Below are 23,152 nucleotides of genomic sequence, written 5' to 3'. Positions count from 1 at the left end.
GAAGAAATTACAGAAAGACCCCTTATCCAAAATACCCTTAGTCCCGAGCATTGTGGATAACAGGTCCTATACCTGTACAGCCAAAATATTTTTTACCGTATTAAGACTGAAAACTGTTAAACAGATTTGTTGCTTTTCTTACAGAGAAAGACAACATCCCACACCCCTGCAATATTATTTTGGTCGACACTGCAGTGCTGTTTATTTAGGAGAGTCTATAATGCTGACACAGACAGAATTCAGTCCAGTCTGCTGTTGCAAGTAAAGTGCCCAAACCTTCCCTAAAAGGAGCAATCAATGCTGCCATTCTGTATTTATTATGAAAGGAACATGTCTGGTAACCATATATTTAACAGGGAAATAGATGAATAGCCTAAATATAAAATAACAATTTGGCAAAGTAGAAAAATTACCATGGCCAGTGCAGCTCATTTTGCTTTGTGAAATGAACACTTCTGTAAAGTCAGCAAATATAGGGCAGTATAGGGAAGATAAAGCAGTACAGTTGTACTACTTATCTGCCTTATTATATATACGTTCAGCAGAGCTGAATGATCTACAATGTGACTCAAACTATCACACACACCATATTACCAAATATAGAACAGATTAACGTTTTGTTCACAAAAAATGCAATCCTGTGAGTGCGGCATCTGTTCTAATTTTGCTCCAAATATAGAACTGCATGTCCAACATTTCATTATGAATGCAATAAGCACGGTATTACCAAAAAATATGTTTATGTCATCACAAAGTTTTTGCCTTTGCCCAGGGCCCAAACCAAAATTAGGAAACTTAGCCCCAGACCACTTTTCCTCCTCCAGATAACTAAAGTTGACAATATGCATTTAAGAAGGTAGTACTCTCAGATCCAGACTTGTCCGTCAGTTATATTGTGAAGAGTAATTTATAACCCCAGAGAACGCTTTCATCTGTCCAATGGCAGCGACCTGTGCTCCACTGTAGCCAATACTTGCATTGTGCAGTAGTTCACGCATACAAATACCCATAAACTGCCAGAAATTATGTGCCAATGCTGCTTCCACAGACATTTCCGATAATGTCAATAAGTGTTTTAACTTAACTATGGAAAGGCCATCTTTAAGATGGGTTGTTAAGACACTATAGTGCTTACATATACATGGAACGGTGGCCTTTTGTGGGTGCTGCCACCTCCTTATGGACATGACTCACGATGTGAATCAAACAGAACATGGAAGAAAGTATTTCTAAAGTTCTGATTTAAATGTTTCCCTGAGTTACCTTTAGTTACCTTTACCTGTTACAGAGAACATCAAAGCACCAAACATGCCTACGCAAAGGCTGCTAGATTTGTCCAGCTGCTTTGCCCATGAGAAGCATAAATAGGTGTGTAGGATGAATAGGATTCAATCTATAATCAGGGCTTGATGATCAGCAATCATTCAGCTGAACCACAGGGATACAGGAAATAAGTATTAAGGCAAATCGGACTAATAGATGATTCCAACTGGGATGCCATACTTGGCTAACAAGTTTATCTTCCCAGCGTGATCAAAATCTTAGCAATACTAATTGTAGGGAGTGATCCTTTCGGGCTTGCATATGGGCCGATGCTCTAGTGACTAAAAAGTAGTAGCCAAAGTCTTTCCATGCTTGAGCAGCTTAAATTTAGTGAAAGCCGATGTATCGCTCTGCTGGGTAACACTTATTTATAATCTTATGCATTCATGCTTTTCTATGTGACTGCAAGACTATGAACTGCATAAATGTAGCAATAACTAACCTATCTAGGGCTAAAGTTGCTGGCTTGCCTTCAAAACAATTTCATCTGGGTTTAATTGTTTCTGAGAAGCTGCCCAGAATGATATCAGCATTAACAAACCAATGCAGAGAAGAGATAAAGGCTGAAGAGTATGGAAAGTTACAATGATTTTTAAATATACAATATTTAAGGTTCTTATTTCTGGGAGAAAATCGCTGCAGTGACTATATATAAATGAAAGGCCACCCAAAGTTCCAAGCAATAAGAAATTCCCCCTTAAGTAGGGAAATATTATTTGGCCTTCAATGGGACACGATTATCACACTATTTTATGATTGAACACTTTCTAGGACAGAAATGTACAATAGTTCCGTTTACATAAAAATATAGGTTTTTGAGATATCTCACATTAGTAAACTTTTCCACATATCTTCAATTCTAGTGTACAATTTTAATAAGGCATCTTCTTGCCAAATCAACTTAAGAACTGAATCTGAAGGTTTGTAAATACAGGTATAGGATCCTTTATCCGGAAACCCGTTATCCAGAAAGCTCCGAATTACGGAAAGCCCATCTCCCATAGACTCCATTTTAATCAAATAAGTCAGAAATTTAAAACTGATTTCCTTTTTCTCTGTAATAATAAAACAGTACCTTGTACTTGATCCCAACTAAGATATAATTAATCCTTATTGGAGGCAAAACAATCCTATTGGGTTTAATTAATGTTTTATTGATTCTTTAGTAGACTTAAGGTATGGAGATCCAAATTACGGAAAGACCCCTTATCCGGAATACCCTTGGTCCCGAGTATACCTGTATACAGATTAAGTGGCAATGGTGCACTTACAATGGTGCAAAACAGTTCAACATTACAAATTATTATAACCACTGGAGTAAGTGGTGTTCCTCTATTATACTTTACTATGCCGAGTTATAATTTACAGTTAAAGCCTGTATATTCATTTATGGCCTAAAAATTGAGCAACCAATGAGTAATTATCTGTGAACAGTGAGCTACAGGTGAAGACTGAAAGCAAATTACTAATTGGTTGCTAAGGGTTAAATCTCTACAGAGTGCAAATAAAACAGTTTACTCTTACCAATCCATGTGACAGGGGAAAGGCATATTTTGTAAGGTCTTCAAATATCTGTTTTCTACTGTGAACTTCTTGTTTAAGAGCAAATCTCAAATTCCTCATATCCTAAGTAAAGAAAGAACACAGCCATCAAACAGGGGTCCAGTTTAATAACTAGCTATCAGCATAACACTTTAATCTGTATACTGAATATAATAACTTCATCTTACTTCATCTAGGAAAGCCAATGTTTTCTTACTGATCAGTAATGCAAGCAGCTCCGCCCCCCCAACCCACAAGCTACTAACATTATTTAGGTCATCCTGTGAATGTAGCCAAACACTATAATATCCGCTCATTTGGAAAGGTCAGCAAGCAAGCGGATCTGCTCCTGATATGCCCACCTGCAGGTAGGCATTATCGGGCTAATTTGATCCTTTGGCTCTAGAAAAACAACTATTATTCTTGTATGAAATCACCAATCTGAATACTAAGAAGTGAAATATTTAAAGCTTACTTTGCACGTTATGTCAAGACCATATGAATTTTCTCCTCTACTTGATGCACCCCCCATCTTTTCTATCCGCGCAATGACACCAAGTGGAACAGAGAAAGATATCAATGGCTCCTAAAATAATGGGAAAAAATTCAGTTAAAAAGGTCATATTTTTACAAATATAATATATTTATATTTATTTTTTATATACACACATATACACACAGTGGCGTTAGCTAATGGGGTAACATAATGTCACGGTATCACCCCCACTGTTTCCCGCCACAGTATGTTTATTAGGTCTTGCTTTGTTTATTTTTGCACTTCGAAAAAAGCCAAAAAAGGCATTTAGACTTGTATAGAGTGTGCTCCTCTCTGTATACTATATATAAGTCATATTTTGTGTCCGCACACCAGTCCAATAAGTGGGTGTTAGGTCAAAACATGTAAATACCTATAAGAAGGACCTTACACCAGGTCACATCAATATCTTCTCTTCCACGGGGAGATCAGCCTGTGATAAATCTGCTACCGTGGGCGATTAATCTCTCCAAAATGCCTTTCCACTGGCAATTAAAGGAATCGCCAGTGGAAAGGCCTACGCATTGCTTCGGCTTTCTGAAATCATGCAAAATTTTCTCCTGCAGGCAATTGTTAGTAACCTGAATTTTATTTCGGCTATTAAGAGCCAGTAATGAGATATGCATAGTAGAGTGGCTGATGGAACTTGTTTGAAGCTGCGTCGCTGACCAATGTACATTAGTTGACAGAGACCAGTGGCTCTTACACAAGTATTTTCTCATGTGTACCCCCACAGTGGCTTTTCTAGGCATTCCATCTAGGTATGCATTAAATCCAGGATTCGTTTTGGGATTCTGCCTTTTTCAGTAGAATTTGGATTCGCCCGAATCCACACCCTGCCCGAACTGAATCTGAATCCCAAAAATCACGTGACTTTTTGTCACATAAAAACGGAAGTTGAAAATTTTTTGCCATGCCTGGTTCCCTTTAGCCCTTCCTTATCTTGATTTGAATATGCAAATTAGGATTTGGATTCGGTTCAGTATTCGCACAAATTTTTCATGAAGGATTCAGTCGAATCCCAAAATAGTGGACTCGGTGCATCCATAGTTCCATCGCAAGGGAACACAAAGTTAGTTCTTTCCAAGTGGCTGTGCTCACTGCACCACACAGAACCGCTGAACGCAAATGCAACGCATCTTACTGCAGAGAGAAAATTCTTATGTGTTAGAAGGCCTATAGAGGTATAGTAACACAATCCTTTCAACACCTGGAATGTGTCACTATGCCTTTAAATGACTTATTCTGCTGAAAAAAAAAGCTGCTACCAGTGAGAGGGGACTCATACAGCCTGCCTAGCTTTCAAACTATTCAGCTGCCACTGGGCATTATCGTTAAAAACAGAACAAAGTCAATTATTCGTTAATTTAGGACATTTGCAGTCAACCAAACACCCAAACTTTTAACTTACCATCTCCTCACCTTTGAAGTACAGTTTATAGTTTGTAACATGTATTCTCCCCTTGACAGGACCATAAAATGGGCACATGTAGATTACATCTTTGTCTGTTAAAAAGCAAATAACATTACACACAAAAGCCAATCAATATATTTCACTGAGATCTATCACTTGGTATTTAAAATGACTATGCCTAGGCACATAAAATAGTCTAATAACTGGAAGTCCTTGCCTAAGGTGGCCATACATGCACCGATATTATAGTACTATCGTGCATGTATGCTGGGAGAGGAGGCGACTGATATCGGTAAAAGCCTTGGATATTGGTCACCTCATCGATTGGGCAGGACTGAAAATTTTGATTGGGTGCCTTTAAAGGCGCCCGAAAATCGTAGTGTTAATGATGAATTGTCAGATGGGGTAAAGAATTCCTTTGTTTTTACCTGCATATCTAATGATTCTTCAGCCAAATGTAGCGAGGTGGTCCAGCTTTATTACGTAATGTAATTACTACACACAAGATATGCTACTAATGTGTATGTATAACTTTATTTATAAAGCGCCACAAGGGTACGCGGCACTGTACAATCTTACAAAATACAAAATTACACACAGGGAGGACTAGTGTAATAATAAATAAATACAATAAATATATATAAATGCACAGGGAATAAGTGCCATGTGGTATGAGACACAGTAGGAAGGAGGTCCCTGCCCCGTAGAGCTTACAGTCTAAGTGTATGGGTAAGTCTATTGGTGTAGGTTAAATAGTTGTACGGCATATAGACAGGCTATTATGTACATCAATAATTACCTCAGAACAGCTGCTAGACTAGTGCCTAGAAGGGGTAACCACAGCTCTGGGAAGTTCTGCTTGCTAGAACCCCATGTAACCTACCATTACATTTTCATAATACCACCAATCTACAGAGGAAAACCCTCCGAAACAGAACTGGGACACTCAGGTCATAGAATGCAGAAACAAACAGGCTCCTACTACGTTTTGTGTCTATTTTGAGGTATTATGGTGTTTTAAGGCTATTGTCCTATATATGAAAACCATGTCACACCATGGTAAGGCTGCTGTTGGATAGCAGAGGTATTCATGAAGCCAAGTGACTGTTTTCAATATTAAAGTATAGTCAATTTTTATACTAAGGATAGTATTTTCATTTTAGATTTTAATAAATCGGTTACCTGTAATTAAGGCCTCTCCTGGCAGACATGGTATTTCATCGTTTTGTTCATGGTTCATACCATCTCCTGGAGACTGCAAATACAAATTATATATATCATCTAAACACACAATTTACAGCCAGAAACATACCAGCAAGTCAACTAGAAAACAAAACATAAAATGGAACATAAAAACAAAAGTACTGAATGATGACTGGGTACAATGTAATAACTAAAGGACAAGTAAAACAGCAATCATTTGGTGTGTATGTACTGTATATACTATTTTGCCCATGGTCAACAGATTTAGTTTCTCCTTCACCCTCGCCCACCACTTAGGTTCACCCAGTGTAGCTCAGTGTGTACACAGTAAGTCGCCCTGGCCTGCAGATTACCACTTCATTTGTTTCAGTATAAGCCTTTGTTATAACCAGTTGGAAGACAACATATCTATTTAGGGAATATTGCTTTGAAGAATTTCCTTTTAAGAATTTAATCATTGTTTTGTATGACAATGGGCATATTTAGAAAGATGTGAAAAAAACAGTGTTGAAATACATCACAACATTAAGGCTACGGTACCCGCAAGGTTGGAGGTGGTTTAAAATAATGGTGTCAATTATTGCATTAGTTAAAAAAAAATACACAACTTCATATAAATGAGTTCTTTGTAAAGAACTATTTCTGTCTCCACAATGCATTGTGTTAAATCATGCATAAGGAACAATACTGCTACACAGATTTTTGCCCTATTTTTTGGCATAAATCATTTTATGCTGCAGGCAGTAAGGTAAAATTATATACATATGGACAGTATTTTAATACTCTGTAGCTTGGTAAAAAGAAGATTGAAGGAAGGGCTCACTTAGTTCCATTGCTTTTGCATTGAGTTACTTATAAAACCAGTTTAGATCCCTACGAGGTGTAGGTGCAAGATTAGATTTAATGAAGGATTTTATGCATCAACACATCCTGCTACTGTCTGCTGGCAAACAGTAGTTTAAGAAAGTATTTATTTCTTCCACTAAAAGAATGATAATTCTAAAAACTAACAACTGTGGATATCCATGTAACAAAGTACTCACTATGGGAGTATGTACTCTCAGGGGGCCCCATGACACATAATAAACTGGTTTTCTCAACAGTCTGTAGACAGCCTGGTTACTGAGCAACAGAAGCACTGTTTGTGTAGCAAGTAACGGGGCCAAGATATAAAACAGGCAAACTGATTCTCTGCATATTTTTCCTTCCCCCTTTTTCTAGCTAAGTACTTTAAATTTAGGGGTTTTTGCTTCACTAGTATAGTAATATTTACTATAAATTAAGAGTAAGCATGAAAGGGTATTGAAATGTGTTCTCTTTTAATTTAAAAACATTCCTCCTTTATAAAATATTTCTACTTTAATTGGCTAATGTTTATGGTTTATTTTTTACCCCAGCTAGTTTTTATTCCCTCACTCTACAATGAGCAGTGTTAAAGCACTGTATAAACAAGTTCCTGAATTTTCCCAACAACTTCTCTTTATAAATAAATAACCTTTCCTCCTCTTGCAATTGTTCTGGGAAACCAAGAGACTAAAATCAAGTGAAATGAAATTCATCTTCAGTTTTACAGTTTTGTATTGACAGTTTTAACATATAAAACAAGTCTAGTATATGCCTTGTTTTTCACTAAGTGCAATAAAGAAAAGCGCTGACCATTACTGTTAAAGCCATCAGCAAATTGATACATGGGCAGCAATTAGACACTTTAGTCTGAGATAGATTAATAAACAAATAAACTCAACGCGGTTAATGGCAAACATGCACTGCAAAGAGGACTTACCCTTCGGAGAGAATTTTCTAACGAGTTTGAATTATACTTTGGTGTGGAGTTCGAGGCCATTATTGCTATAATACAAAACAATAAAAAAATGTTGGAAACCAAACATTAATATTATTATTATTATTATAAGCAAGCATATAGAAAGAGCCAAGAAATTCTGCAGTGCTGTACAGTAGGGCGCCGTATAAATAAAACATACAGAAGCAAAGAGGATCCTGTTTATTGAAGCTTACAATCTAAAATATAAAGAGAGTCTTCTCCCCCTCTAATATAAACCTTTGCCACTATAAACTGTGTGTAAATTAAAGGACTGGTAGTAAAAAAATAAAAACCTTATTCCTGCTCTAAAATCAGAGCAAACACACAATATTATTGTTCATTCTTATGAAAAAAACACTACATAGCACAATCATTCTGACAGTGTCACAAATATGATGTCAAGACAGCAGTGTTTCAGTAAGATGAAAAAACAGCCCCAGGCTTATTAAGAAACAGTTTATCATTCCAGACAGAGTACAAATGGATATAATTTGATTTCAAAACTCCCCTAGACTTGAGAGAACAAATTTAAGATTCAAGAATTCCCTATGGCACATTGATAACAGCAGCGCAATGGAGTAGAACAGGCTAACTGCATAAGCAATAACAGGAGAAGTTCAAATGGAACAAGCTTGTGTTTGTAGGGAGAGGAAAATCAAATCTGTGTCTTTCTGGCAAGTGACCATTAAGAAGAAAATATAACATACTGCTGGAAAAGGCCTGTAAACCTGGACTGCTAGAAAAATCAGCGGACTGGTCACGTCAAATAAAAGTGGCTGTGTGAAGAGGCAGGGAATTCATACAGTGGAAAATAAACCACTGCACAAGGCATGCAAGTAAAAAACTGGTAGTTTTGCAGGGCAACAAATCCCAGCAGTAGCCTTGGCTCACAAATAAAATTTAGCTTCAGCTGTTGGAAGCTCAGATCAGACATTCCTAAGGGAGGGAGGAGTGCATCCTTATGAATTCTTATGTAAGGGCGGAGAGAACTGAGCAGACTCCTGCTTCAAACCTGAAGGAGCCCTAAAGGAGAGGAAGTCGGATACCGAAGAGCATGTTTACAAAAAAGGAGACAAGAAATCCTGTGTTTCTTTTGATAGAGGACTCAGTGCAGCTTTTCTGTGAGTGCTTATGGTTGGATTTACATAGACCTTTCTGATAAAGCTTACTTAGTTTTTACCTTTCTTTCCTATTTAAGCATTGTCCACAAATGCATATTAAAGAATAAGTAAACCTTATTCAGAGTGAAGCTCCGCCCCCACTTCCTGTTTAGGTCTCTCATCAAGAAAAAAACCCTGCTAATGCCCAGACTGGCTCCGCTGCCTCCAGGCATGTGCAGAAGGCTCTCCAATTCGACTACAGGTAGTCGATGTAATGAGAGACCTGAACAGGAAGTGGGGGCGGAGCTTCACTCTGAACAAGGAAGGAGAGGAATCGATCATCTTGTAACTGAGGAACCAGGTCAGAAAGAACAGAGGGGCAAAGGTAGGCAATTCTGGGAAGCTGTTTAGAGTAATTTTATCAAAAAAAAAAAAAAAGGTTTACTTATTTTTTAAGAGGCGAATGGCCCAAATCTCAGAATTTTAACCTGCCTGTTGTAAATTACAATCGCAACGAGGGAAGCTCTGTCTATGGTAAACACATTCAAAAGCTATTCTGTAGAAACCCACAAAAGGCGAAAAAGTGCACTTGACATTGACATTGTATCCCATACTGCAATGGTCAGAACACCCAACGTGCCATAGCCCTAGGTCCAAGAGGAGGCCCATGGGTCAGATGTAGCTCTACAAGGATTTATATGGCCCACATTCTGCTTAAGGGCTCTACTGGCTTCTAATGTATGTTCAGCACAAGCAACATGAAATAAAACAAAAAGGAAAAGCAACTGATAAAATACACTGTACAGTGGCTTGCAAAAGTATTCGGCCCCCTTGAACTTTTCCACATTTTGTCACATTACAGCCACAAACATGAATCAATTTTATTGGAATTCCACGTGAAAGACCAATACAAAGTGGTGTACACGTGAGAAGTGGAACGAAAATCATACATGATTCCAAACATTTTTTACAAATAAATAACTGCAAAGTGGGGTGTGCGTAATTATTCAGCCCCCTTTGGTCTGAGTGCAGTCAGTTGCCCATAGACATTGCCTGATGAGTGCTAATGACTAAATAGAGTGCACCTGTGTGTAATCTAATGTTAGTACAAATACAGCTGCTCTGTGACGGCCTCAGAGGTTGTCTAAGAGAATATTGCGAGCAACAACACCATGAAGTCCAAAGAACACACCAGACAGGTCAGGGATAAAGTTATTGAGAAATTTAAAGCAGGCTTAGGCTACAAAAAGATTTCCAAAGCCTTGAACATCCCACGGAGCACTGTTCAAGCGATCATTCAGAAATGAAAGGAGTATGGCATAACTGTAACCGTACCAAGACAAGGCCGTCCACCTAAACTCACAGGCCGAACAAGGAGAGCGGTGATCAGAAATGCAGCCAAGAGGCCCATGGTGACTCTGGGGGAGCTGCAGAGATCTACAGCTCAGGTGGGGGAATCTGTCCAGAGGACAACTATTAGTCGTGCACTGCACAAAGTTGGCCTTTATGGAAGAGTGGCAAGAAGAAAGCCATTGTTAACAGAAAACCATAAGAAGTCCCGTTTGCAGTTTGCCACAAGCCATGTGGGGGACACAGCAAACATGTGGAAGAAGGTGCTCTGGTCAGATGAGACCAAAATTGAATTTTTTGGCCAAAAATGCAAAACGCTATTTGTGGCGGAAAACTAACACTGCACATCACTCTGAACACACCATCCCCGCTGTCAAATATGGTGGTGGCAGCATCATGCTCTGGGGGGGCTTCTCTTCAGCAGGGACAGGGAAGCTGGTCGGCGTTGATGGGAAGATTGATGGAGCCAAATACAGGGCAATCTTGGAAGAAAACCTCTTGGAGTCTGCAAAAGACTTGAGACTGGGGCGGAGGTTCACCTTCCAGCAGGACAACGACCCTAAACATAAAGCCAGGGCAACAATGGAATGGTTTAAAACAAAACATATCCATGTGTTAGAATGGCCCAGTCAAAGTCCAGATCTAAATCCAATCGAGAATCTGTGGCAAGATCTGAAAACTGCTGTTCACAAACGCTGTCCATCTAATCTGACTGAGGTGGAGCTGTTTTGCAAAGAAGAATGGGCAAGGATTTCAGTCTGTTGATGTGCAAAGCTGGTAGAGACATACCCTAAAAGCCTGGCAGCTGTAATTGCAGCAAAAGGTGGTTCTACAAAGTATTGACTCAGGGGGCTGAATAATTACGCACACCCCACTTTGCAGTTATTTATTTGTAAAAAATGTTTGGAATCACTTCTCACATGTACACCACTTTGTATTGGTCTTTCACGTGGAATTCCAATAAAATTGATTCATGTTTGTGGCTGTAATGTGACAAAATGTGGAAAAGTTCAAGGGGGCCGAATACTTTTGCAAGCCACTGTATATGCTCAGCAAAACATTTATATATTTTCCATTTAGTTCCAGCACACACATTTTAAAATGAAATTTTGTTATATTAATTGTTATATTAGTTTTAGCACTGATTTAGTTAGGAAACTATTACATCCCAAAATGGTAATTGCAGGCTCAGTCTGAATCCTTGGGAGTAGGCAGCACTGGATCTGAACCCTACTTCAAATGATTCCATGCTGATGAACAAATGTAAACAATACATTTTTATACAAAGAGGGTGCAATCTTGGTGATAACAACCTATTTCTAATTAAAATAATTGTTCTTAAAAGTTTAACCAGCAGATTAGGATTAGTGTGATAATCTCCTAGGGGGAAGACTAGAAGGAATCCCGAGCAAGACTACACACCGAATGGAACATCAGCAAATAATCGCAGCTGACTATATACACAGTGCCATCTGCCAACTGCTCAGAACTTTATGCTCCTCTAGAGAAACCCAAACAGCAGCAGACATGAAATGAAAGGCATAAAGTGTGGATTGTCCTCACTTTCCTTTTGCAGCACAAAGCCTGTGCAGGAAGATTTGTTGGCACCTATAAACCAGAGGAATAAATCTCCAATCATCTCCAGGCGTACTGGTAAAAATCTCAAGCTACCTGCATGGATGCTGCTGATTTTTCCGATAAAAGTAGACACATCATGTGTTTTATATTGAGCTTCCTAGTGACATTTCAGGAACTTTTCAAGTAAACATTGTATGTGCTACTGATCACCACTATAACTGGGCTGTTTTCCCCTGGTACCAAATTTCTTCTTGTGTTATTCCCAAAAGCCTGACAAATGTCTAAACAACTTACATGGTGTGGCAGCACAGGCTGGGAGCACCCTACTACATCTTATACCATGTCATAGGCTATGGGTAGGTGGCAGACACTGGCATATTAAACTCTGGATACAATGCATACCTGCTAATCAATGGCATGAGAAGAAAATGGGGTGTAGCTAGTAAAGTCCCAACGCCACACCCAGCCTTGACAATTGGTTCCCAGTACTTCTGTTGGCTGAAAACCCATAGTTTAGATGCAATTGTTTCACAGGCACAAATCAAATTTTAAAAAACTGAACTGTTGCACAAATATTCAGCGATTTATGGAAAGAAAATAAAACCCTATTGAATTAAAGTCAATAATTGTACATTAACAGGAATATTCTGCTTTGTGATTATGTAGGTCATTTTTATATTCAATATATCAGATGTTTTCTAGATTGTCTTAAATCCTTACCCTAAAGCATTAACATCTTTTAGCTGTAGATTCAATCACTGATGTGAAGAGAGAAGACAAAATAACTTGATAAGGATGGTTTTAATATAGTACAGCGCATTGCAATAGTATTCAGGCCCTTGACCAATTCTCCTATTTTCATCTCCAAACCATTACTTTTTTGCTCTCTGTGATACATTTTTATTTCAAAGCAATGAATCTCCTTTTTTTAAGGTGACAGAGCTTTGTATGTATGTATGTATAACTTTATTTATAAAGCGCCACAAGGGTACGCAGCGCTGTACAATCTTATAATAGGAAGGAGGTCCCTGCCCCGTTGAGCTTACAATCTAAGTGGTTGGGTAACATACAGGCACAGACTGGAAGGTAAGAGTGCACTAGGTATGAGCATTTGCCCTTAAGCACAGGACTAGGCAAAATAATGTTTTAGTGCTTCATCTTTATTAGAGAAGTCAATTTAAGGAATATAAGAGGTATGGTGTATTTTAAGGTGTGGGCAGTGTTAGTCTTGTATTGCACAGATTACTCTGACCTTTGGTCAGAAAGTTTCTACTTGCCTCTCATTTTGACCACAAACCTTTCCCGTATTACTGTGGGTTACTCATGCTTTGTATTTAATGTCATTAACCTTTTAAATGTAATGACTTCTTTTTCACCTCCCTCCTATTCGGGCTTACAGAGTGACTGATATGATTCATGTCTGCCTACAGTGAAATATGGTGGTGGTAGGCTCTGTCCAGATTTATATTAAAGAAGAAGGAAAGTCATTTTGGCATTTTACTGCCAATAGATTTGTCACATTAGTGCCACCTACAATGCTATATTTATTCTGCAGAATGCTTTATCATACCGGAGTAAACAGCCTTAGAAGCTTTCTCTGTTTAAGAGAGCAGCTTGGTCTTCATAGCTTCCTGCTTGCAGCTCTAGCCAGTATAGCTCAGATTACACATTACTAAGGGTGGGGGAGTGAGTTTTATGAACTCTGATGGGAGAAGGGAGCAGGAGAGATGAGTCAGATACCCTAAGAACATGTTTACAAAAAAGGAGACAAGAAATCCTGTGTTTCTTTTGATAGAGTACAGCGTTTCTGTGAGTGATTATGGCTGTATTTACATAGACCTTTCTGATAAAGCTTACTTAACAAAATTGTTAGAGCAACTTTATTGTCTTTTTATAAGAAAATATTTCATACTGAAAGTATGCATAAAGCCATGCATGACATGTCCTGTAATAAAACATAGGGCTGCTTGATCCCTCGTCACTCACTGCCCCACTACACTTGTCCACTGGTTAGGTCATTTCCTTGGCAGGCTTTAAATGAAAACTATACCCCCTGAATATATATCACATAAAACAGCCACACACTATTTTATCCCAAGAAAGGCAAAACTGGTCTGTAGCTGGAAATCTGATCAGCTATTATGCTGGCTTTTGCTTTAAAAACCCAGTGGGTGAGCTTTGGCCAATAGGGTAAACCCATGTAAATTTGGGATTAGTTCCCAGAATTACTTGTGTTCATTTATCTAAATAAATCATTTAAAAAATATATATATACGTTAATAATAGTATGTGCTATTGGATAATCCTAAATACTGTAGAAAACTTCCATTTTAAGTACTAATGGCTGTCCCCTGGCTGAGCAAACATTCAAAGCAAGGTCTCTCATACATGCTAGACTACATCAGCCAATGATTGGGCAGATCACTGTCTCCCATACTTTAGCAGAGGCAATTCTCAGTATTGTCTATGGCAGGGTATTTTCTGGTGCTAGTAAAAGTGACAAGTAGATGCTACTATGTAGGTCAGTGTGTCTTCACCATTGTTGGTTGGAGCTGCTTTATTTCTGGTCAGGTGAACTCTTAGGGAGCACACAGACCATCACAAAATTGTGGCTCAAGGAAAAAGTTGTAAAAGGGAAATATTTACTGATATATTCCAGTTTTGTATTATTATTTAATAGGCCACTTAATACTATATAAATTATCAGTTGGTAGAGTATTATTGTGAAAGCATATTTTACCTTTAGGTATTAAAACAATTTTAATTGTTTAATAGCTTGCTATGCAAAGTGGGTCCTAACACCCAAAACAGCAGCCCTATTTTGTTTTACAGCTAGAACTCTATACATGGGATCAGTGCCTCACAAGAAATATAGCAGGATCAACTAACATTTTTACCTGAATGTCCTATTTATGTTTACTACACTGCTGCATGGTAACATCTGTGGTGTGAAGCTATGAGTTGGGGCAATTAGATGGCAAGCTTAGCCATGTGACAGATAAAGGCACTCTAGTAAAACTCAAAAAAGTAAATGGAAACAGTATTTATAAGACAGTTTCTTGTTAAGTAGCAGCATAACACCTGTCTCTGATGACCCCTCCAATATTACTATTAAAGGCAGACCTTTAAATTTACCTTTAGTATGTTATAGAATGCAACTTTGCAACTGGTTTTCATGATGTACTTTCTATAGTTTTTAAATGATTTGCCTTCCAATTATGCCTCTTTCCAGCATTGAAATGGGGGTCAATGACCCCAGCAGTCAAACCGTATTGCTGTGAGGTTACAATGTTACTTGTATTGTTACAACTATTCATATTCCTGTCTCTTGTTCAAACTGTTGCCTCTTTGCTAGGGTAAATAAGACCCTAGCAACCAGATAGCTGCTAAAATACCAAACTGGGGAATGACTGAACAAAAAGCTAAATAACCATAACCATAAAAATGAATATCAATGTCTACATCATACTAAAAGTTAATCAAAAGGTGAACAACCCCTTTTAAGCTTCCTGTGAAGTACAGATGCACCAAATACAGGATTCAGCTGAATACGAGCACTTTGTGCAGGTTTCATAATTTGCTGAAATCCTTCATTTTTAGGTAAACTGAATCAACTTTCAAATGAATAAAGTCAGAAAACCACACTGCTCAAGTCCCATAAATCACTTTGAAACAGGTAGCATTTCTGTGCTAATCTCTAAACATAAACAATATTTCCTGACTGACAATATGTTTCCTTTTACATAGATTACAAGGGCAAAAAGGAATGTCAACATGGCATTTCCATATGGCAAAGTATTTGCTCTGGTAACATGCCCAAAAGCTAGTCAGGTTAACAGGATATTTGTGTATTCCTCCATGCAGGCGTGTTTGTTTTATATAAAGAAAAAGTAGCACCAAAAGCTTAACACTTGCAAAGCTTTCCTAATACCATGCTCTTTCTTTTCTGGTTATGTATCCAGAAGTGCAATTAGGCAGCATCTAAATCTGCAGTATTAATACAATACATCCCTTCCCACTCCAAAGAGCATAAGTGTTTTGGAAAATCTGTCCTATTGAAAAAAGCAACACAATTTCCTAAGCTATTGCACCCCCCATCCCCATACTATTATAAGAGGGGCCTGTCTGGACCCTCCCTGGTGGGACATCTTGTACAGGTCAGAATTATTGAAGTGAAAACAAAAAAAAAATGTACAAGCAGGTACCAAATTCAATTCACTTTCTACCTTTACACATACAGGAACTGAGATTGTATGAGGAAATTACCATGAATGAACTGATACTGTACTGTATTTTTTATCTATATATTCACACAAAGCAAATGGAAGTAACATAAGGTGATAGCCCAAACAGCAGGATGGCATCACTGTGTAACAAAACCATGTAATTTATTGGATTATATAAATGTTTCACTCAAGCTTGTAATAATCAAAACAAGAATCTGCAAATCACTATGAATCTGGCAAAGTGATTTGCATTATCCCTACATTGGGACATTAGGACAGTGTTTGTGCAAGCTTCTAATTAGTAAAATTGGCCAATTAAAGGCACAGCCATGTTATTCTCGGCACCATACACTGGCTGTAGAATGGGTTGTACGGACAAGCTCAGTGACTTTCAGTGTGGCACTCCAAATGAGCATATAAACTGCTGAATCGTCAGCTTAAATCTGATTTTATTGGCCTGTGTATGGCCACCTTTAGCCCATGCAAACCCAACTGCTGAAGCATGTAGCATCATATCCCTCAGTTGGAACACAATTTCAGTAAGCAATGTCGGCACAAGAAATATTCATCAGTTGCCTAACAGCTGCACAGAAGGCTAACACCACCATGCATAGTGCCAAGCACTTGCCAAGTGGTGCAATTGTCATTAACAAATCAATCTGTTCTCTAGAGTGATGAATCACATTTCCCCATGTAGAAGTCTGACAGACAAGTTGGAATTTGGTGAAAACCAAGGAAATACTGAAGAAAATGGTGTGGGATTATAATTTGTTGTTTGTGCTAGCCCCCTAGTTGCAGCTGAAGCAAAGTTTAATGCGACTATGTACAATAACATTTTTCATAGTTCTGTGCTTACTACTTCATGGTAACAGTTTGGGAAAAGCCTTTTCCTGCTTCTGCATGATAATGCCCCATGCATAAATGCACATTCACATTCACATACAGAATGGATTAGTGTAGGTGAGTGTGTTAAAACTTGATTGGCCTACATGCAGCCCTGGCCTTAACCCAACTGGGGAATGTACTGGAAGGCACCTATGAGATAGGCCTGCTTGACCAACATCTGTGCTTAACCTGATCTTTTTCTGGTTCGGTGGAAGAAGATCCCACCACCAGTGTTGAAATATCTAGTTGAAAGTCTTCTCGACAAGCCTATTCACCGAAAAAAGGACAGACTTTATATTGAAAGGGCAGTTTACCCAGCATTTAACACAATTTCAATTAATAGGGATTGTGCCGAACATTCTTTTTGTCTATTTTAATTTGAAATACAGTGGTGTGAAAAACTATTTGCCCCCTTCCTGATTTCTTATTCTTTTGCATGTTTGTCACACTTAAATGTTTCTGCTCATCAAAAACCGTTAACTATTAGTCAAAGATAACATAATTGAACACAAAATGCAGTTTTTAAATGAAGGTTCACGTTATTAAGGGAGAAAAAAAACTCCAAATCTACATGGCCCTGTGTGAAAAAGTGATTGCCCCCCTTGTTAAAAAATAACTTAACTGTGGTTTATCAATTTCAATTTTCAATTTCAATATCAATTTCTGTAGTCACCCCCAGGCCTGATTACTGCCACACCTGTTTCAATCAAGAAATCACTTAAATAGGAGCTACCTGACACAGAGAAGTAGACCAAAAGCACCTCAAAAGCTAGACATCATGCCAAGATCCAAAGAAATTCAGGAACAAATGAGAACAAAAGTAATTGAGATCTATCAGTCTGGTAAAGGTTATAAAGCCATTTCTAAAGCTTTGGGACTCCAGCGAACCACAGTGAGAGCCATTATCCACAAATGGCAAAAACATGGAACAGTGGTGAACCTTCCCAGGAGTGGCCGGCCGACCAAAATTACCCCAAGAGCGCAGAGACAACTCATCCGAGAGGCCACAAAAGACCCCAGGACAACATCTAAAGAACTGCAGGCCTCACTTGCCTCAATTAAGGTCAGTGTTCATGACTCCACCATAAGAAAGAGACTGGGCAAAAACGGCCTGCATGGCAGATTTCCAAGGCGCAAACCACTTTTAAGCAAAAAGAACATTATGGCTCATCTCAATTTTGCTAAAAAACATCTCAATGATTGCCAAGACTTTTGGGAAAATACCTTGTGGACCGACGAGACAAAAGTTGAACTTTTTGGAAGGTGCGTGTCCCGTTACATCTGGCGTAAAAGTAACACAGCATTTCAGAAAAAGAACATCATACCAACAGTAAAATATGGTGGTGGTAGTGTGATGGTCTGGGGTTGTTTTGCTGCTTCAGGACCTGAAAGGCTTGCTGTGATAGATGGAACCATGAATTCTACTGTCTACCAAAAAATCCTGAAGGAGAATGTCCGGCCATCTGTTCGTCAACTCAAGCTGAAGCGATCTTGGGTGCTGCAGCAGGACAATGAACCAAAACACACCAGCAAATCCACCTCTGAATGGCTGAAGAAAAACAAAATGAAGACTTTGGAGTGGCCTAGTCAAAGTCCTGACCTGAATCCTATTGAGATGTTGTGGCATGACCTTAAAAAGGCGGTTCATGCTAGAAAACCCTCGAATAAAGCTGAATTACAACAATTCTGCAAAGATGAGTGGGCCAAAATTCCTCCAGAGCGCTGTAAAAGACTCGTGGCAAGTTATCGCAAACGCTTGATTGCAGTTATTGCTGCTAAGGATGGCCCAACCAGTTATTAGGTTCAGGGGGCAATTACTTTTTCACACAGGGCCATGTAGGTTTGGATTTTTTTTCTCCCTAAATAATAAAAACCCTCATTTAAAAACTGCATTTTGTGTTTACTTGTGTTATCTTTGACTAATAGTTAAATGTGTTTGATGATCAGAAACATTTTGTGTGACAAACATGCAAAAGAATAAGAAATCAGGAAGGGGGCAAATAGTTTTTCACACCACTGTATGTATGGTTTTTATTATTTTTTTGCACATTCCACTTCCTATCCTTGAGAAAAGGTAAAAACAAATCAGCAGTCCACTGATAACCCTTTTGGTTATGTACTTTTACTTCAGATTTTGCCTTATTTAGTGCAAGCAATAACAAAAAACATGCATGCGTCCTAAATAAACAATAGGCAAAAATTATTTTTAGCACAAGTCCTATTCATTGTAAAGGCAGGTATACTGGTAATCTTGATTTCAGAGATGTTGAACAGGCAGGTGTCTGTATTCTTTTAGCCACACATTGTACATTTAGGGTAAAGGTGGCCATACACGCACCGATATTATCGTACGAAACCTCGTTTTGTACGATAATCGGTGCGTGTGTGGTATGTCGGCGAGTCGACCGATATCGCAGGAAGCTGCCGATATCGGCCGACTCGCCGATCGGACCAGTTGGAAAATTTTGATCGGGCGCCATAGAAGGCGCCTGACCAAAATTCTCCCTTCAGATCTGAATCGGCAGAAGGAGGTAGAAATCCTATTGTTTCTACCTCCTTACCTGCCGATTCAGCCCTGAATGGTGTGTGGCGGATCTTACGATGTTTCGTGCGACCGATGGTCGTACGAAACATCGTCAGATCGCCACGTGTATGGCCACCTTAAGGCCCCATTAGGCAGATTGTCAGCCTGTGTATGAGCGCAGGCTGACAATCTGCCCTTAAGCTTGTTGGTGGATATTGGCTGCACCTGGGCAGATTCAATGCTTCCGGTTGCAGGCACAATTAGAAGATTTTTCAAGCATATTTGCAGATACAGGCAGGCACATGTAGCCGATATACGCATCAAAAAGCGAGATAATGCAAAGTCTCGAGTTTTCATGCGTATATCGGCTACATGTGCCTGCACCCGAGCGTATCTCATTCATTCGGGTGCAGGCACATGTAGGAGGCGTAGGGCGGAATTTTCAGCAAGCGCTTTTACGCTTGCCGAAAATATGCGCCCTACGCCTCATGTGGCATTAGCCTTAAAATAACAAATTGGAGGATGTTCTGAACATGAAATAGTTGGCAGACACCAATCGTATGAAAGTGACTTCCATTGTTGGTCCCCCAAGGATATCTTCCGATAAACAATACATGCGCAGATTTCATCATTATCCGACCAAAATTTTCTACCCTGTCCAATTGACTAAACGACCGATCACCATGGTACGAAAATTATTGGTACGATAATTTGCATCCCATGCGCAGTCCAAAAATCTTACAAAGATTATATCAGTCCGTGTATGGCCAGCTTTACCATAAGTGTTAAAGATAAAGATAACACATATTGTCATATAGCTGAAAAAGAACAATGCCTGGCTCTGCAAGAAGGCTGCACAGGACAAGACACTGCGTGAAGAATAAATTACGTACCACTAATACACGTGAATCCAAATAAAGTACTTGGAATGACTTATTCCTCCTCAGTAACTTAAATAACGTCAAGTAACAAATCGGAGGAAGTTTCGAACATGAAAAAGTTAGCAGACACCAAACGTACAAAAGTGACTTCCTGGAAATGCATTGTAGGTCCCCCAAGATTATTGTCTGATACACAAAACATGCAAAGATTTTACCATTATCCGACCAAAATTTTCCAAACTGGCCAATCAACTAAATGACCAATCACCATGGTAAGAAAATTATCTGAACAATAGTTCGGAACCCCTGCACAGTCCAAAAATCGTACAAAATGGTGCACATATGGCCAGCTTTACCCTAGGTTCTAAAAAGATAACAGTTGAAGATATTGCTAAATAGCTGAAACAGAACAATGCCTAGCTCTTAAAGAGTAACTCCACAGTAACTAAAATAACGGCACATAAGTCAAATAAGCTCAGCCAAATGATACTACCCTACGAGGTAGCACCAGAGCAGCCAGATGAGGCATAATAGGGGACGTTAATGCAAATGAACAGGACTCAAGAGGCACTGGTGCTATAACACATACTGCGTCAGAATCACACCAAAATGTATTTAATTATTTGTGAAAGACCATGAATGTTAAGACTGGATGATTAAATTCTGTAAGTGAAAATTATAATGTAATTAATGTGAGTCATTATCTATTCATATTCCAAAAAATAAAAAAAAGACAAAAAAAGCGCAGGGGTTTTATTTCATATCCAGGTTAATTTTTTGCCTTGGTCTAGTAACTCAGAGCTACCAAACCTGGGCAAAGTTTGCTCCTGCCATAAACACTGTGGTGAAATCTCAAGCCAAAGCTACATTCCAAGTAAAGTTGCAGGATAGAATGAAGTCAGCTATGAAATGTCATTCATTCAAATAGCCTTAACAGGGACCAATATACTGCAACCATACAGAGACTGTTCTTCTGTGAGAAGTTTACATGGAAAGATCTTTAGCCCAGGGAATTCTGCAGTTTGTTGCCTACAGATGGGCAGCTTTTATGCACAGAGAAAGTACAGCCTGCAGGTAAATTTCTACCCAATGTATGGACAGCAATTACATGGCCCTCATCCCTTCTTAAACCTCTTCCGTCAGAAACATTCAGTGCCATGAAAAGCAGTGACAGATGACACAGGCATTTTGCCACCGCTGTAATGTGCCAGAGAGCAGTGTTTTTTGGCTTATATATGAAGGATCACCGATCCAGTGCCTTGAATCTTCTACAACTTGTGTTGGGATTCTGAAGGTTTACCTTATTTTGGTTCCAAAACATATAATGGTTCTAGAACAAACAAAACAGTTCTAATAACAGTGACATGAGCAGTACAAATAGAACAAATCTCCATAGTTAAAAATCACTGGGGGGAGTTCCTATAATGTTATGTACCCACTAGTTATTATAATTGCTTACTTGATACACCAGGGTGGTGCTTCTGTTCGCTAAAAACTCCTTGTTGCCACCTTCTTTGTCTACTTTGGTCCTGGCAGGTGCCTGCGCAGCAGAGTCAAAGCCCCAGATCATTGCCCTAAAGCAGGGTCTTATACTGATGATCCTGGCGCTGCGGGGAGCAATGCTGCCTTTCAGTGCTTGACTTTTAGGCCAGAAAACAGCCAGTGTACTATCTGTGAGTAGTAAGTGTATATGTTCTTCCAATTTCTGTATAGATTTACACCACACACCAAAACACAGTTTAATGGGCTCCTGAAAATGTGATCATAGTGTGTGTGAGTGTGATAGGGACATTAAATTGTAAGCTCCTCTGGTACAGTCACTGATAAGAATAAGCTATATAATGTCACCACTACCTAGAGACTAATAATAACCTATAGTATAAATATATCATTGTGGGGAACTGGGAGGCAAGGGATCACATAGAGTACAGATGTGGTTATACTAACACAGCCAGGAAAGAACACCCACTTTTAGGAACTGAAAGGCATAGCATAAGAGATGACTATAGACATGTATGGGCAGGCTAGCAGGGCTACTAGTACTTTTAGCCAGCCAGCTCCACTGTTGACGTTTCTATTTGCGTCCTGCTGACTTGCGATCCCCTGATCTGGGCAGACGCAGCTGAAAGTCAGAAATCTAACACCGATAGGGAAGAGGGTACCCGGGATGAGACAGGTGCGGCCCCAGTCAGCCCTGCCGGACACACCTCGCTGCTATGCCTTACTCCTTACCAACTGCACACAGGGACTGATCGTACGGACAAATGAACTGTAAGCGGCAATTCTAAGCTTCAAACCCAATCCCTCCGACCCAGCACCACTGTTCTGCTTACCTATGCGGGACAGAGCCGCCTCCAAGGCCGCCGAGCCTGACAGGAAGTTCTGAAGCCGCCGCTTACCTCTCCGGAGGGGGGCGGAACAGACAGGGTCATGTGATCAGATCGATGGGCAGGGCATTGTGATATTCAGAACTTCTAATTGGTCCAGACAAGCAATTCAGTGACTGGCATTATGGGAGATGTATTTCTTTAGTTCATATGGCTACAAGATTCAGAGAGGCGTAAGATTTGAGTGAGGGAGAGTTGTATTTATAGTTGGATGCTGTCAGGTTCTGGTAATAGATGGCTCGTACTGTGTTGTAGAGCATTTTCCTTAGCGTTTCATAATCATCCAGTGAAACCAGCGATCCTCCTAAACCTTGTCTAATGACATGATACACATTGCTAAGTAACTTCTGAAATACGTTAAACATTTCTGATGTTTTAAAGT

The 23,152-nt window shown here is 39.2% G+C and overlaps 1 protein-coding gene across 2 annotated transcripts in view; it reads right to left on the bottom strand.

Annotated features, from left to right (window-relative positions):
* The window catches only part of mtm1 (myotubularin 1), a 41,744-nt gene extending 18,889 nt beyond the window's left edge, over positions 1–22,855 (bottom strand). Inside the window, exons 1-6 of one of the 2 annotated variants that reach the window (XM_031890426.1) lie at positions 22,717–22,855; positions 7,801–7,865; positions 5,997–6,069; positions 4,812–4,906; positions 3,341–3,451; positions 2,848–2,949 (exon numbers count right to left, since the gene is read on the bottom strand). In XM_031890426.1, coding sequence (XP_031746286.1) covers positions 2,848–2,949; positions 3,341–3,451; positions 4,812–4,906; positions 5,997–6,069; positions 7,801–7,860 — 441 coding nt within the window. In that variant the 5' untranslated portion in view covers positions 7,861–7,865; positions 22,717–22,855. The remainder of the gene's footprint in view (positions 1–2,847; positions 2,950–3,340; positions 3,452–4,811; positions 4,907–5,996; positions 6,070–7,800; positions 7,866–22,716) is intronic. The other variant, NM_001015828.1, reaches the window with a different exon arrangement.
* Between the last annotated feature and the right edge of the window lie 297 nt (positions 22,856–23,152).

The sequence above is a fragment of the Xenopus tropicalis genome, chromosome 8 (genome assembly GCF_000004195.4).
Source record: "Xenopus tropicalis strain Nigerian chromosome 8, UCB_Xtro_10.0, whole genome shotgun sequence".
Lineage (NCBI taxonomy): Eukaryota > Metazoa > Chordata > Amphibia > Anura > Pipidae > Xenopus > Xenopus tropicalis.
The sequence above is the reverse complement of the archived record's forward strand: the minus strand, read 5'-3'. Positions and strand labels throughout refer to the sequence as shown.